Raw genomic sequence first — 16,545 nt, 5'->3', positions numbered from 1 at the left:
TTCAACTTCTCTTATATCTAAATTTTAAAACATTAGAAAATGATCATAAAATTTATTAGGGCATTCATATACTTACATATTTCACTGACTAAAATGTTTGAAACATCAGCAATTTAGAAAAGCTTTCACTTGCACTGCCCTGCCCCTTTGTTAAAGTACTTAGAAAAGCAGCATTTATTTAAAAGTAATTTTGATTCTGGTAAACCATTTTAATATAAGTGTAATAAATATATAAGTGCAATTCATAATAGAGCAAAATGTTCCTCTGTGATAACATGTTACAAACACCCAAGTTCCATAGTAAACCTTTGTAGATGAGTATTAAATATACAGCCTATAACCTTGCTTAAATCAAAGATGAATTTATACTGACTATATCCTAATGCCCAGTATAAATTACTTACCACATGAGAGAGAATTTGAAACTGAGATAATTATGACATAGCTCATCTGTAAAACATTTCATGTGCATATTTGAATGAACTGTACAATGCAATGTTGGAATATAAAGACCATTGAAATCCTGGGACTAATTTCAGCAAAACTTAGAACGTGCTCTCTTTATGAAGATGAGAGAAGGCAGGCAGCTGCAGTTTTGTTTTTATTGGTGTCAGCTCTATGAATTTCAATGCTTTCTTGGACAGACTATGGGTGGAAAGGATCAGAAAAAAGTTCTGGGCCTGCTATCACTCATGTAAAACTCCCATGATTTGCAGTGGGAGTTTCGCTTGTGTGAAGACTGTAGGGTTGGGGTTATACCTTCGCTGGTGTTCTATCCCTTTTTAAACACTGTTCAGATCATTTAACTATTTGGCTATTAGTAGAGCTGCAATATTAATCTCTAAGGCACAATATTATTTAGGAAAGTAAAAGAGAAATGTAACATATTTTAGTCTGATCTGGTTGAGATTGTAGGATGTTAAAAGTGGCAACGTTTTAAATATCACGCCTAACAGAGTACATACTTCCCTTGTGAAGTATTCCCCCAAGAAAAGCTTTGTAATCATTCTAATACTTGTTTTTAAATAACAAAGTGCTACATGACATATTTCTGTGGTGAAAGACAAGAAGAGAAAACACAGCTCCCATTAACACTTTATGGTGAAAGCAGCAACGGGAGTTTTCTTTGAAGCGAGTATACCCTAATATGACATTTTAATCCTATCCTTTTTTATTGTTTATATGCTGGTTTTTGCAATGTTATTAGGAAGTCTACATAGTGTTTTATATGTTTTTTGAGTGAATAACTTCTTAGCATTCATTTTTTTCTGACATGGAGAGCTTTGAACAGTCACCTGTATGTAAAGTATAATAAATGGCAATTATGAATGTTTCCTACATTTCAAATTATAATTATTTGACTGAACTCATGTTCAAAAGAATTAACAATGCTAGTGAATGGAATAATAATTTTCTTTTTAACCCCTGAGGTTATGCTAAAGCAATTTTGCAGTCTTTTTATGAGGAAATATATATTCCCTGAGCTTTTCAAGAGCACTGAAACAAGCGCGGTATGTTTTTGGTCAGATTTTTTATGCTTTAAGAACAATCAGATATTCTTGAAAAAGATTTTAGAACCAATACATTTTTTCTGGGCTATCTGTAGTCCTTTAACCTTTCAGAAGAAAATATCTGAACTCTAGGCTACTTTCTATTTAATTCGGTATTCTTTTAAGAAAGGCAGCATTATCATCTAATAGTTAGAGCAAGCATCTTGGAGTCAAGGGACCTGTATTTTATTCTGAATTCTGCCAGTGACTGTGTGAATGCTCTCATTCATCTTACTTGTTTAATTTTTGCCAACAGTAAAATGAGGATAATAATATTTAATCACTTTTGTGAAGTGCTTTGAGATCCTTTGATATTAGGTGTTCTTTAATAACTGTAGGCTGTAAAATCTATTACTACATATAAAGGAGTCAAGGACAGATTATCAAAAATACTTAAGCAACTAAAGATGCAGTTTGGTGCCTAATGGGACATTATAGGGGTGCTGATTTTTCTTAGGACACTATTGAATATTGCATGTACACTAAAGAGAGACAATTTTTTTTCTACACCGATCCCAGAATGCTCAAGTAGCTGATCTAGGAAGTATCTGAGCCTTTAGCTATCCTCTTTGAAAAGTCATGGAAGTTGGGAGAAATACCAGAAGACTTGAAAAGAGCAAATATAGTGCCCATCTATAAAAAGGGAAATAAGAACAACTCAGGAAACTACAGACCAGTTGGTTTAACTTCTGTGCCAGGGAAGATAATGGTGCAAGTAATTAGGGATTTATTCTGCAAATATATGGAAGATAATAAGGCAATAGGTAACAGTCAGCATGGATTTGTAAAGAACAAATCATGTCAAACCAATCTGATAGCTTGCTTTGATAGGATAACAAGTTTTGTGGATAAAGGACAAGTGGTGGATGTGGTATACCTAAACTTTAGTAAAGCATTTAATATGGTCTCACATGACCTTCTTATCAATAAACTAGGGAAATACAACCTAGATGGGGCAACTATAAGGTGGGTGCATAACTGGCTGTGTAACCATTCTCAGAGAGTAATTAACAGTTCATGATCATGCTGAATGGGAATAACAAGTGGGGTTCTGCAGAAGTCTGTTTTGGGACCGGTTCTGTTCAGTATCTTAAGTAATGATTTAGATAATTGCATAGAGAGTGCACTTATTAAGTTTGCAGATGATACCATGCTGGGAGGGGTTACAAGTGCTTTGCAGGTTAGGGTCATAATTCAAAAGGATCTGGACAAACTAGAGAAATCGTTTGAGGTAAATAGGATGAAGTTTAATAAGGGCAAATGCAAAGTACTCCACTTATGAAGGAATATTCCTTTTCACACATACAGAATGCGAAGAGACTATCTAGGAAGGAGTACTGTAGAAAGGGATCTAGGGGTTATAGTGGACCACAAGCTAAATATGAGTCAACACTTGCAAAAAAAAGCAAGCATGATTCTTGGATGCATTAACAGGAGTGTTGTGAGCAAGTCATGAGAAGTCATTCTTCTGCTCTCCTCTGCACTGTTTAGACCTCAGTTGGAGTGTTGTGTCTGGTTCTGGGTACCACATTTCAAGAAAGATGTGGAGAAATTGGAGAAGGTCTGGAGAAGAGCAACACTAATGATTAAAGGTCTAGAAAACATGACCTGTGAGGGAAGACTGAAAGAATTAGGCTTGTTTAGTTTAGAAGAGAGAAGACTGAGAAGGGACATGATAGCAATTGTCCAGTATCTAAAAGGATGTTACAAGGAAGAGGGAGAAAAATTGTTCTCCTTGGCCTCTGATGATAAGATAAGAAGCAATGGGCTTAAATCATAGCATGCGAAGTTTAGTTCGGAAAAATTTTGTAATGATCAGGGTGGTTAAACACCACATTAAAAAGCCAAGGAAGGTTGTGAAATCTCCATCACTGGAGATATTTAAGAGCAGGTTGGATAGACATCTATCAGGGATCATCTAGACAGTGCTTAGTTCTGCTGTGGGAACAGGGGACTGGACTTGATGATCTCTCAAGGTGCCTTCCATTTACAGTATTCTACGAATCTATGATTCTGTGAATACAATATGAAAATGTTCCTCTCTTGTTAATTTTACATCTCGTTGTAGCAGTGTATTTTGAGTTTCATATCACATCCATTTTTATATTTGGTAATACAGTATGAAATATGCTTATGATTTCATCTTCAATATGTTTGTGAAAACAAATACAAATTGAAGAAGATATTACGGAAGAGTGAAAATATGATTAGAAGCAGTCCATACCATGGATCCTAGAGAAAAAATGAATGAATGAAGTTTCCTTAGAATTTCCAAAACAGTTTTGATTTTATTTTGTTTTGTTTTCTATAATGCATGGTAGTGAAGTTTATGGAATCCTTGCATGGTCATCAAGGCTACAAGAACTGCAGCCTTGGCCCCTGCATATCAGCCAGACTAGCATAAGGAACCATAGGGAACACCACTCCAGTGCAAAAGGATTCTGTAAAATGTAGCAGACACAGAAGGAGCCAGATTGCAGGGCAGATGAATCCATTCACCACTGAAGGGATGTTGAACTGAAATGGGCATGCAACATATGGAATCCCTAAATCTTTTAGTCATGTAATTTCTGACATTTTCTTCAAAATCGTAACTGTTTTAAAATGGAGATATTAATAATATCTTCCCAAATGCATACAAGCTTTTAATTTTAATGATTTAGTAAACCATTTTGAAAATTGTTCATAACATGTTACCATTGGTAACCTCATCAGGAGTCTTGAAATCCACTAACCAACAATATTTTAAATTAGACACACTCATTTTACCTCATTCCTTTTACTCCACCATGTGCTTACTTTCACAGGATTAACACAAATATCTGTAGGTCAAATATCCATAGATGGCCTTTCTGCCACCTTTCACTTCAGAACACAGCAGGGTTCTGCTGTAATGTAGAATTCCACAGCAGTTAAATTTTAGCTATCCCCCTGGCCTGTCAGCAGTGAATGAATATTTTTTTTCTGGCATGCAACAGAGTTGGATTATTGAGTTATGTGACCAGTCTAAAAAAAGAGAATTGCCATAGCTTTGGTGCTCGCTTTTCAGTTCTTTTATTTTAGCTGTAAAGAGCATACCATTTTACTAACTTCTGATTTATGCTTCCTACTGGGTTGTGTCCTTAGTATCTTGATTTCTTAAGCAAAATAAATCTGGTTTAATATCTGACCATGTGGACATCTGAAATTTAATGACTGGGGTATTTTTCCAAGTAGGTTTCACCAGCATTCTCCCCCATGAATCACTTGAAATAACCATGTAAAATATTTTAATACCTCAGTTTCATTTATAATTTGTACCAGCTGTAGGTATCCAGATGAAACTTGAATTTTTCCAGCGGAAGTTTTGGACTGCCAGCAGACAGGTAAGCACCAATTAGATACTTTTTATGTAGATGAGACCAAAGCAACTCTCTTATTGTACAGGTGGTGATAGTCTAGGTATATTTAGTGAAGGCAGGTCCAAGATTCCCTATGAATATTTATAAGCTATTTTAATTTACTCTTCAATTCCTTGTAACCCAGAAGAGTGATCCTGAGTACACGTGCATGAACACAGAACCTCCCAAAATCTAGGCTCCCTAAGTATCACCTTCAGATCCACAAGCAATTATCCTGAGGATACTTTCAATTAAAAAAGGGACATGAAAAATATGAATTATGTGACCCATCAATCCCATGTAGTGAATTAAGGCAAGGGTAGGGTATCCTTCTAACATGTTGGCACAGCTTACCTATATCATGGGTTACAATTCAAAGGAAAGAGTAGCTTCCATGGGGCTGCTACTCCATTCCACAACAGCTGATCAGGGAATGGATGGAGGCTTGAGTCCATTGACCCTCATGTACCTGTTAGTACAGCTGCTATAGAGGGAGAAATAAACTGTGTCAGGTAAAGGTCTTTTACAGATTGAGTCCCTCTTGGAGGAAAAGGGAAAGCAACGACCAAATTTGTGTGACTAGGTCACGATTTGGTTTCTAGTCTCTCTTGGGATGGCACAATTATGCCCGCTTTTAATGGGCTTCTGATATTTCTAGACTCTAGCCTTAAGTGACCTGAAGTAAGAGCTAGGTACTAACTTTGTCCAGTGAACCATTTTTGGCTGGTTTATTTTTTTTTAATAAACAAGAGTCTGTGTATAAAATGTGTATTTATTTAACAGAATACTCTCTTCCAGTTTTAGAGGGATCAGGAGATTATTACATTACCAGTTTGAGAATACATTGAAATGTACTGTTTCTGAGAATAATTATCTCTTAAGTATTCTGTGAAATATGGGCTCAGTATTACAAACCTGACTCTCACAATATCCCTACTGAAGTCCCAATGGAGTCTTGCCAACAGAAGGCCCTGTATCTTTAGAGAGTCAGCAGCAAAGATTAGAACAGGCAGAAGAAATTGACACAGCATGAATTAACCCTCTTGATGCAGATGTTGTCATAATAAGTTCGAGGAATTAATGTAACCTGCTTTTGTGGTCTCTTCTAGATAAATTATTGTCATTTATTACATGTTTCTTTATCATTTTTAAAACACTAGTTCAGACAACCACCAGAATAAAAAAGAAAAAAAATGATATAAACTGTATATCCTATTGGTCTCCCCTGCAGTGTGCATCTCTTGATGGAAGATGTTCTATAAGCTGTGATGATGAAGTAAGTATTTTACAGACTTTTTCTCATCTTATATCTCCATTTAGTTTTTAGTATGGCAGCTTCATCTGAGGTAAGGCAGTGGACTTCATGAGGTCAGTGTGGAAATGATAAAAAGCTGTTCAGAGATTTCCTTGTACCCATGTACTGTTCATCTTAAAACACAGACACGCCCCTGATATATGCCACAGAATAAGAAATTAATGTTGCTTTCATTAAAGGAATATTTTACATAATAAATTCCTTATTATCTGGAGATTTTACCACTTGATAATATTTATATACATTAAAACTGAAAATTTTCATTGGAAACATTCATTAAGCACAAAACTATACTAGAACTGTTGCCCTGTGTGTGCATGTATCCTTTCGACAGTAAAGTTTCTTGAAATTATGCTTTGTTTGATATATCACCAATCTGAGTCATAGTGCTTGTCACAGAGTGACTGGCCTCTTTAAGGAGGAGCACGGCAAGTGAACCTGTGATGGATCAGCAGGCCCCAATTAGGTTTGTAAAAGGATACCTGGAGCTAGAGAGAGAGAAACCCGGGGAGAGGGAGAACTTAAATATGACAAAAAGCAAGAGGAAGTTGAAGTTCCCTGGAAGGAGAGGCAGTGGGAAACTGCGAGGAAGAAAGGGCCTCCAAGGAGAAGCTGTTGCATGATAATGCTCAGTGAACAGAACATGGAAGATTTCTGCAGAAAGGATGGAGAGATAATGGGCGAGGGGGAGCAAGGAAATCCCTGGGACCTATAGACCCAGGTTGTGCTGAGCTTTTGCTACTTTCTGCCTAAGTTTGAAAATCATAACTGCTGGAACCTACATAACTGCCACTCTGTGTAGCAGTGGGTCATTTGTGAGCTGGAAAGTAGTCAGTTTATTACAGTGTTGTATAAATAATTAACAATAATAGTTAAACTTAGTATTCTACAATATTTCCTGTGGTATAAATTTAAGTTGGGCCTTCACTGGGAACTGCCAATTCAAATCTCCCTCCCCCCTAAGAATAATGTAAGTTATCCAAAGAAGGGCCAGCCAGGTGTGTTTGAACAGTGCTTTGAAACATATGCAATATTAAGATGGACATTCAATTCAGGCTTGTGAAAAAACAACAACAATATTTTCATTTGGAACTAGACATTTTTTGAAATTAATTTGCAAACAGTTTACGATGTCTGACAATAATTCTGGCAAGCCCAGTTCTGGGATTCTACCCAGCATTCCCAACATAGTTTGACATTCAGAACATTTTGAACAGATGTTTTATTGAAAAAACAGCCAAGACCCAGGTATAGTGATACTACTTTTTAAATGTGTGGTAGTTCCACAGGGGATTGAAACCACAGAAACTATCCTGGAAACAGAATTTAAAATTCCAGCAGTAATTGTAAGAATGGAGCATGGCAACTTCTTCAGCATATCAAATTAGTAACTCATTACAGCAAACTACAATGCATTTCCAAGCACTAAATAGTAGAGCTGATTGGCAAAGGACAATTCAATTTCATGGCAGCTGTCATGGTTTCTGCATTTAGTTTTGTTCTGCTTTGGATTGAAACCAAAACTTTGGAATGTTTTTGCAAAAATGGAATTGTGTTGAAAAGTCAATTTTCAAACCAAGACCTGAGATTTTCAATGCAGGAGGGATAACATGTCTTGGTAACTAGACATGGACTTGGGATGTGGAAGTCCCAGCTTCAAGAATGTTACTTAGACTATAGATTTTTTTTAAATCACACTCTGAAAGAAGCAGAATAGGGATGAATGTGGGTCTCCTACATTCCAGGGCAGTACCCTAACCACCAGGCTGTGGAGTGTGAGACAATCTCTCCCCTTACCCACCTTTTCTCCTGACAACTTCATTAGCACCAATACACCTCTGCAAAACATTTCAACTTAACAATCTATTTTGATGAAATTTCATTTTCTTGAAAATGTTCCAACTTGTTCCAATTATTAATGAATTCACCAAATAGAGGCTTAAGAGGCAGCACTAAAGAAAAACAAATATTAGCAGTCAGACAAATCTCTGAAGTTCATCTGTTTTCCCCTCTAGTTAAATACCTGCTAATACAGGCAGTCTTTACTATTGCTCTGGCAATCAGCTGTGGAAAGGCCAGTGATTATCCTGAACCCCGGAAATGTCCATGTACTCTAATGTGCCTTTTTTGTCTCTCTCTTTAGAGACCTATGACTCCTTCCTTTGAAGCTTGCATCCTCCTTTTTTATTTTTTAACCTTTGGAAAAAAAGGTTCTTTTCAACTATCAATTTAAAAATACACCCTCTCCCAAAAGACTTTGATTTCATGCTAAGGCAGCCATAGCCATCCTCTTTCCTATATCTGTTTCCATGCTGTCATTTGCATTTTAGTCCGTTTTAATTAGGGCTTAGTCAGGTCACAGCCTCTTCCCCTAAAATGTGATCTGGCTCCCAATACAAAACATAAGCTTTGTAGAATTGTTAATGGACATTTCCCAGCCTTGCTCCACTAAAGTTAGTTTTGTTGCTGCCTGATGTGGACTTAATGGACAAGCTTTACTTTGGATCCCCTCCAACAGCCTTTAAATATTCCTATCATTGGGGTTCCAGTTACATCCAAGTGATCTGTGTAGGGTTAAAGCGCTACGTGGAATCTCCTTACTATTTAGCTCAAGCCATCGGATGGTGGAAAATCCAGAGTGAGTGGAGGTGATTGCCTTTCTTGTGGCCGTCCTAGTGATGGTAACAGTACTGGCATATATTTTCTTATATACAGGCAGTCCCCGGGTTACATGGATCCGACTTACATCGGATCCCTACTTACAAACGGGGTGAGGTAACCTTGCACTATCTGCTTCCCCCCAGCAGACCAGGGAGTCGCGAAGCTAGCGTCCCCCCCCCCCCCTCCGCAGACCAGGGAGACGCAGAGTGGCTTTTCTCAGCAGACACCTCATCTTGAGAATAAAGGCCTGAGGGAAGTGAGGTGTGGGAGAATAAAACTGAGCTCTGGAGAAATGTTTGGCTAGAGTTTCCCCTACAATATGTACCAGTTCCGACTTACATACAAATTCAACTTAAGAACAAACCTACAGTCCCTATCTTGTACGTAACCCAGGGACTGCCTGTATAGCAGCTGCGATGATATATAACTTTTTGTCAAAGCAAGTCTTTTAATAAATCACAAAGTATTCCATCAATTGCTATACTGGAGAAAGGAAGCAGATTTGTAAAAAACAAACACTTACTTTCTCCCCTCTATCAAATGTTATAAGTCACAGATTGCCTCGATGCCCCTGACTGTCCTGCTCTCAATGGCAGGCAGACATCTGCCAAACAGTTTTTACTTATTAGTGAGCAGCAGCTAAAACCCAGCTAAGAAGGGAGGACATTTTATGGCAAACCTTGTTGCACAGTGAGCATGAGATGAACAAGTTGGTGAGTTTTGTACTTTGCTTTTAATAGCTCTGATGGCATGCCACTCATGCAGTTAAACAGAAATTTCATTTTCTTTGGGGGTGAGGGGTGGCCATGAATTTGTTAAACTGTAATTTTCATAAGAGTTGTGAGTTGTGGTATGTGCTAATCTGTATTACATTCCATGACAGTTAATAGAATTGTATGCTGGAGCTCTGCAAAATACTCAGATCTTGAAATCACTCTAGAGTAATCTAGATTTAGGTGCCGGTCAGATACATTCTCAAGCCTCAGCCCACATTCTTGCTAGATTTATTCTGGATGTCATACCTGCTCCCTTTTTACAAGGCCAAGGACTGTGTGCATAGGGGGTGTTCCCCTTCATGTCTGAAGTTTATTGAACTTGAATTTTTTCAGAAATGTTTAAAAATGTCATGCTGGTGCACTGGACAAGTAAATACCTCCAACTGTCTTTTGCCAATGCTGTAATTAATTGCAAAATCTTTCCTGGATTTCTTGTTATATGGAGAAGGCTATTATGGCAAGTGAAAGAAAGGTGAATTCACTCCTGTATGTGCAGTGTTGTCCTCCATGGAATAGTTAGATGGGCCCAACAGATTAACAAAATCCCAGATATAAATCCTTTCTCTGACTGCTTTGTTGTGGATCCAATGCTTTGTAGATTGTCTGCAAGTCCAAATATTGAGTATGTTTTGGATACCCACTGTCTTCCTCTGCACTCTGACTGCTTTTATTGCTGGATCAGTGGGCAACATTGCTGGAATGGATCCATGAGAGTCTCCACATAGCTCGTGTTCCAGGTTAAATTCTTGGAGTTGAGAAAGACAGACCAATCAGCATCATTGCACACCAGCTGGCCAATGGCTGACAAAGATCCTAAACAGTGGAGGAACTCCCCAATATCCCCCATCAAGTGTCTCCTTTTGTTGATGAGGCTGTCTCTCTTCACCAGCCTAATCAACTTCTCCCAGCCATCGAGGTGTGTGGGCCTCCTGTTGATTCAGCCCTGCATTCACCAGCACTGAATTTGCATACTCTATGTTGACACCCTCATTCAGTGGTTATACTCGGGGAGAGTAGCTTTAGGGTGGAATTTTTGAAACTGCTCCATATTGTCCTACCTTAGCTTCCATTAAGGTTAATAGGAGTCTCATTCTCTTACTCATATTTGCAACCATCCATGAATTGCAGCAACTTAATAGCTCCTGGCCTCCCAAACAGGCCATGAGCTATATCTGCAGCACAAGCCAGGCAGGATACCCAATCCTAGCTTTGGCAGTTAGGATGGGACTTCTGAAACGGAGCTGCAAGAGACCACATCAATCCCAGTTCCATCATCAAAGCAAACACATGGTATCTGTGTTGTGGATGAGCAAAACTGGTTGGAGAAATAGCCTCATCAAACTTTGGCACATTTCTTAGAAACAATCTGGAAACGGACATTTCTGCAAAGTTGATATTTCGGTAGGAAGGTTTTCACTGCCAGCACTTGACCAGAATCCAAAGTGTCAAAATACAATATGAAAGACAACACAACATTCTCACAATATTTCCAGCCTGGGCCAGAAGGTTAAGGCAATTTAGATAACCTTTAAATATTTGTTTAAAAGCATTTGCTTATCTGAACTGAACCTCCAAGCAGAGAGAGAGAGAGTGTGTGTGATCTTTTTCTTCCTTGTTGTCCTGGGTAAGAGCTGCTTCTTCTGTAATAGTGTAACAGCTCTGAATCAATGGCCACAGCATATATCTTGTGAAGAAGTCTGTGGGCCTGATCATGAAGTCTTTACTCAGGCAAAACTCCCACTGAAGATAGGATAGCAGTCTCAGGCTCTGTATTTAGCTGCTTTCACTTACCAAATTGATTTCTTGGGTTGTTGCTTTACAGCGCAGAACACCTTTTATTCCTGGCTACATCTGACCTATTTATGGTTAAAAAAGGAAGACTTTGGATTAAGAGCTAATCCATGAAATGTACTATGTTGGGAGTGATCATGAACTTTTTAATGTAAATTTCACAGTGTAAAGAACAGTATTTTGCCGAGTTAGGCCTAGAGTAAAGATATGTTACAAATAGTGTGTTGAGATAGGTACCTGAAATAGTAATAAAGAAGGTTTTGATTAAACCTTGAATTTAAATTCAGTAGAGCAGTAATTATAACTTAGTATCAAATCATTCACTTGAGGTAAAAATACTGTGGAGGCAGCAATGATTAGAGTTTACCTTGCTTTATGCAATTTATAAGTATGACCTACCTAAAGCTAACATTCCTACCCCTGAGTCCAGGTCCCAATTAAAAACACACTTTGAAAACCTTTAGGAGACCTATGGGGCCTCTTTTACAGAAGCCTTTACCCCCTCTCATTCTACGAACAAATTAAAAAATATTACCTGGTCCCCTGTTGGTCCTCCAAGCTGACACTATGTTTTCATTAATACATCATTAGGGTAATGACATTGTGCTGATGTTGCTTTCGAAACAGAGCACAAACGATGAGGAGAACCAGGGCTGTACGTCTTTTGTATTCTTTATTACAGGGAAATATTTTTTAAAATGCATTATAGAAATTTCGATTTTTTAATATTTTCAATTCAAGTTCTTGATTTTGGGCATTTGAGCATGAAGTAAATACTTAAGATACCTTAAATATGTCTCAACTGCATGTTGGTTCACTAATAATTTATTTGAGCATTTACAATTACATAAGGACCAAATGTTTATCTCTTTAGAAGCTCTTAACATTACTTAATAAAATCAGTGACATGTTTTAAAAATAAGGCTTGAAACTGTGGCTTTATTATTTTGTAGGCAATTAACTGCTACCTCATAGATAACAATGGATTTATTTTAGTATCTGAAGACTACAGACAGGTAAGTGGCAAGTTTTTCTTAACTAGTGAATATCGGACATTAGACAAGGTTTAGTTTGTTTCATTTTTGTTTGTTAAACATGGTCTCATTATTGAAACTTGAAGACAATGATCCTCATTTAAGGAATTAGTAGCATGAAATTTAAAGCTCCCTCCTTCAAAGAATGTAACTTTCCTTTGAGAGGACCTCAAAGAATTTCTAGAGCACAGTGGAGTGCTCTAAACTTATAAAATTCAAATTATAGAACTCTTTGCTGCAGAAGTGTTGGTTCCTCTTGAAGAATTTTTATCTTGAGGAAGATGGTTCCACGTGAAGTTTTTACCTCAGACTTGTAATCATGAAATCCTACACTCTAAATCTGTTGGTTCCTGAATTTCTGGTTTCTGAACTAGATTGCTGTCATTGAAGGTACAAGATTTAAACTTGGCATTCAGCACCACAATAAAGAGGAATGGGGTAAAATCAGGATTACACCAGATATTATTCAAAACATTAGATTGTGGTGACTATGGACAGATGATTGGAAAATGGAGCACTAATGCTCTATCTCTGCAGGCCTTACTCAGGAAACACTCCACATCAACTTTTGCAGGAAATTTTCATGAGCAGCAGCAGCAGGTACTGCATGGAGCAAAAATGTCCAATACAGGCTTTCATTTTTGTGTTGAACTCTGTGGAGTTGTGATCTGAAATTCCCCATACTTCTGGCTAGATCTCATCTGAATTAAATCTGATGTAGTTAAGTAGGTTTAATGGGATGTAGAACCTTAAATTCTTTCAAAGTCAGTTTTCCTCAATCTGACTGTCCCCCCTCACAAAAAAAGAATCATATTTAGCTGAGCAGACTGGTTAGTTTCATGACTGCAATTCAATAGTGGGCAGCAATGAAACTGACAAGAATCATGTTAATTCAATCAACAGCTTCCAGCACTCTTGGCACGGTTGCAGTCTCTATATGCTTAGTGCCTTAGAATCAGAGACCCCAGGGCTTCCACATTTCTGTGCCAGCAGACTACCCAAACCGTTCAAAGTCAGCTGGCCTAGCATTCTGGAAGCTCTGGGGTGCCAACTCTGAGGCAATCATGCAAGAGGCTGCCCTGGAGCCAGGCAGGTTAGATAGCAGGAAATTAGACAGGTTTTAATGGAGAACCTTTCTAGCAGGCAGATTTTTTGAAACCTCCTTTGTTATATTGGATTCATTGAAATCAACAAGTTTCTGCAATCTTTTTCTCTTTTGACGGATCAGTGTTTTTCTGTGGGAAAAATGTTTGGAAAACTTCCAACCAGCTCTACTTCCTAACTTATTCTGACTGGATCACAAGCCAAGCACTCCCACAGGAGAATCAAGAGCACAGATGCAGAAATTGACTTTGATCCTCCCCCACAAAGGAGGCAAGGCTGATGTTCAGTGCTAGGAATGGGTGTAATGAACAAGACAATTAAGGGTCCACCATCCTGTCACTTTTCCCGATACTGGAAGGACAGGAATGAGCCTGAGAAGAGGCAGTCATTGAGTGGGCTGTGGGCAGGTTTGCAGTGTCCTCAGAAGAACTGCTTTAGGGGAGCAAAGCGAGGCATTTCTGCTGTGGCAGAACGAGTGCCATTCAGCTTGCTCATTTTCAAGGCAGGGGCACTGTAGAGATCCTCTCCTATGTGGCAGCAGATAGATTCATGCACAGCAGCATCTAAGGGCAGTGGTGAAACACTGGCAGGGCAGGAAGAAGACTCAGCAGATTGAGGGGGCCATTTAGGCCTCTAAACTCAGAAGTGAGAAGAGGACTGACCTTCTCGGTGCCCTCTGGCACTCCTTCACATCCTTTACACTCAAGTAAGGGCATAAACATTCAGCTTCCTGGACCATCTTTCCTTTACCAATGGGCTGATTTCTTTAAGCTCTTCCAATCCCTCTCTCTTGCAGTCCTGCGGCCACCAGCAAACCTTTCTTGTCCTTTTCTTACCAACTTGTTCCTACTGAAACAGCCTCTCCTCTCTTCCCTAATCCCATTCTGGATCCCACAGTAAACACAAATAGAAACAGAAAAGAACTACTTGTAACTTGACATTTGCTAGCCTGATCCCTTGCTTGTGTGTCATAGCCCTTGCCCTGCAACTCTCCGTCCTGTTGATTTAAATAATTTGCTCTTCAGGATGTGGTCTGTATCTGCCCATGTGTTTGTACAGCAGCCAGCAAATGGGGCCCATATCCTGCCCAGGGCTCAGATAGCACTAGTGAAGACATCACTATTGGCAAGAGCCATGGACCTTCATTCAGCCCTTGCTGCAACTTCCCAGACCTGTGTTTTATTCCCTCCCCACTAGTTGATGGGATGAGAGGTTTGCTGGCTCCTATTTCTGTCATGCCCAGCACTCTTTTGTCCCATAATCCTGCCTCTATTGTGCATGAGGAAGAGGGGCACTATTGTTTATTCTAATATCTGGGATTCTCCTTTTCTGTTACTATTCTGTTTTTGCTTCAGAAGTAGCTAGAGTAACTCCAAGGGTATGTCTATGCTGCATGCTTTTTTCTAAATAAGCCATTCTGGAATAGTTAAACTATTCTTCATCTACACTGCAGAGAAGTTTAAAATTAATTCAAGGCGGTCTTCCCTAATTCTCAATTTAAAGCCCCAGGATGCAATGGGGAGGAATAACTTAGCCCCTCACCAGGGCCATTCCATTTCAAAATAGCAGCAGTGGAGCGTCTACACACACCTTATTTCAAAATAGCTCGTAGAATGAGGTTTATGGATTTTGGAATAATCCATCCATTATTTCAAAATTATTCCAAAATAAAGGAATGTCTGTGTAGACACTTGCACTGTTATTTCGAAATAACACTAGTTATCTCGAAATAATGGTGCTGTGTAGATGCCCTGCCTCACACATGGGTGATACATTTCTTTACTTGATCTAAACTAAGCCATTCAAATGTTATAAAACCCATAAACTGGTAAACATTACGGATTTCTGTGAGGAAAAAACTAATTTTTAAAAATGTACAAAGAGTATTTTGAGTGAGAGTTGTCCTTTAAAAGCCTGAATGCCACTGCCACATGACTTGATAAATAAGATTTGCTCCTCTGTTATACCAGCATTTCCTGGTCTGTGTTTGTTTGAAGCTGTCTATTTTCCTGTCTTACAATTAGGATAATTCTTCATCCAGTGGTATTGAAACTGGTGCATTCAGTCACATAACATAAAACTGTTCTTCTTGTCCTTAGTAGGCCTATACACTCACATGTTTTGAAAAATGTCCCAGGTTTCCCCTCAGTGAAAAAGGCAATACTTGCACTTTAGACAGGAATGCCTCTTGGCTAGGTCTGTAACTTTTCTGTCTGCAAACTCCCATGTGTATAGTTGAGGTCAAGTAAGTTACTTGCAATGAAAACTAGGGTTTTAGTATTCATGTCTTTTTCCTCCCTTCCCCCAATTCTGGGATTTTCTCCTTTTAACTGTGCAGAGATCATGCCCACTCCTTCTGTGAATTGAGGCCCTGAAATAAAAATGCCAGGTCCACACAAAATAGACACTGTCCGGCACATGCATGAATCTTTATTATTCCGTATGACTAGCTGTCAGGTCCAGGCCTAATGGATAATGGGGTCTCTTCCAGGTTGTATATCAAATTCATAATAGGAATGTTTGTTTTCTCATCAGAGATTTGTCTTCATTATTCCACATCTTTTCATTTACTGAACAAAGGCAAAATGATCATTCATCAGGATGAGTGGTTTTAAGCAGGAAATGACTCTGAATGGGGTGAAAATTTATAGGATTGGTGAAATGTAATGTTCCAGCTCCATAAACAGGTCATGCAGGAATTATAAACAATGCTTTTTATGGCCATTTAGGAAATCCTTTCAAAACCAGTTTATATTTTTATGGAGTAGCATTTTAATCACAAGGGTTTGTGATCAGATTAGTTGTGTTTTCTTTACAAGCTTGAGATATGGGTGGTTTTTATTTCTGACATTAAATGTTATATAATGTACCTCAATCTATTGTATAAACTCTCCCATCTGTTCAGGGGTTTACTCTGTAATCCCCATAACTTGT

General features: G+C 38.5%; 1 protein-coding gene and 1 long non-coding RNA gene across 4 annotated transcripts in view; one reads left to right on the top strand and one right to left on the bottom strand.

The window, feature by feature from the left end:
- The window catches only part of CACNA2D3 (calcium voltage-gated channel auxiliary subunit alpha2delta 3), a 755,257-nt gene that overhangs the window by 680,766 nt on the left and 57,946 nt on the right, over positions 1-16,545 (top strand). For all 3 annotated transcript variants that reach the window (XR_001368709.3, XM_075938900.1, XM_075938901.1), the window contains exons 28-30: positions 4,854-4,915; positions 6,162-6,206; positions 12,427-12,489. Coding sequence is in view for 2 of the 3 variants with exons in the window: in XM_075938900.1 (XP_075795015.1) it covers positions 4,854-4,915; positions 6,162-6,206; positions 12,427-12,489 (170 nt within the window). In the remaining variant the exon portion in view is untranslated. The remainder of the gene's footprint in view (positions 1-4,853; positions 4,916-6,161; positions 6,207-12,426; positions 12,490-16,545) is intronic.
- The window catches only part of LOC142830934 (uncharacterized), a 48,003-nt gene that overhangs the window by 3,280 nt on the left and 28,178 nt on the right, over positions 1-16,545 (bottom strand). The window lies entirely within an intron of this gene.

This window comes from Pelodiscus sinensis, chromosome 11, assembly GCF_049634645.1.
Source record: "Pelodiscus sinensis isolate JC-2024 chromosome 11, ASM4963464v1, whole genome shotgun sequence".
NCBI classification, from domain to species: domain Eukaryota; kingdom Metazoa; phylum Chordata; order Testudines; family Trionychidae; genus Pelodiscus; species Pelodiscus sinensis.
The sequence above is the reverse complement of the archived record's forward strand: the minus strand, read 5'-3'. Positions and strand labels throughout refer to the sequence as shown.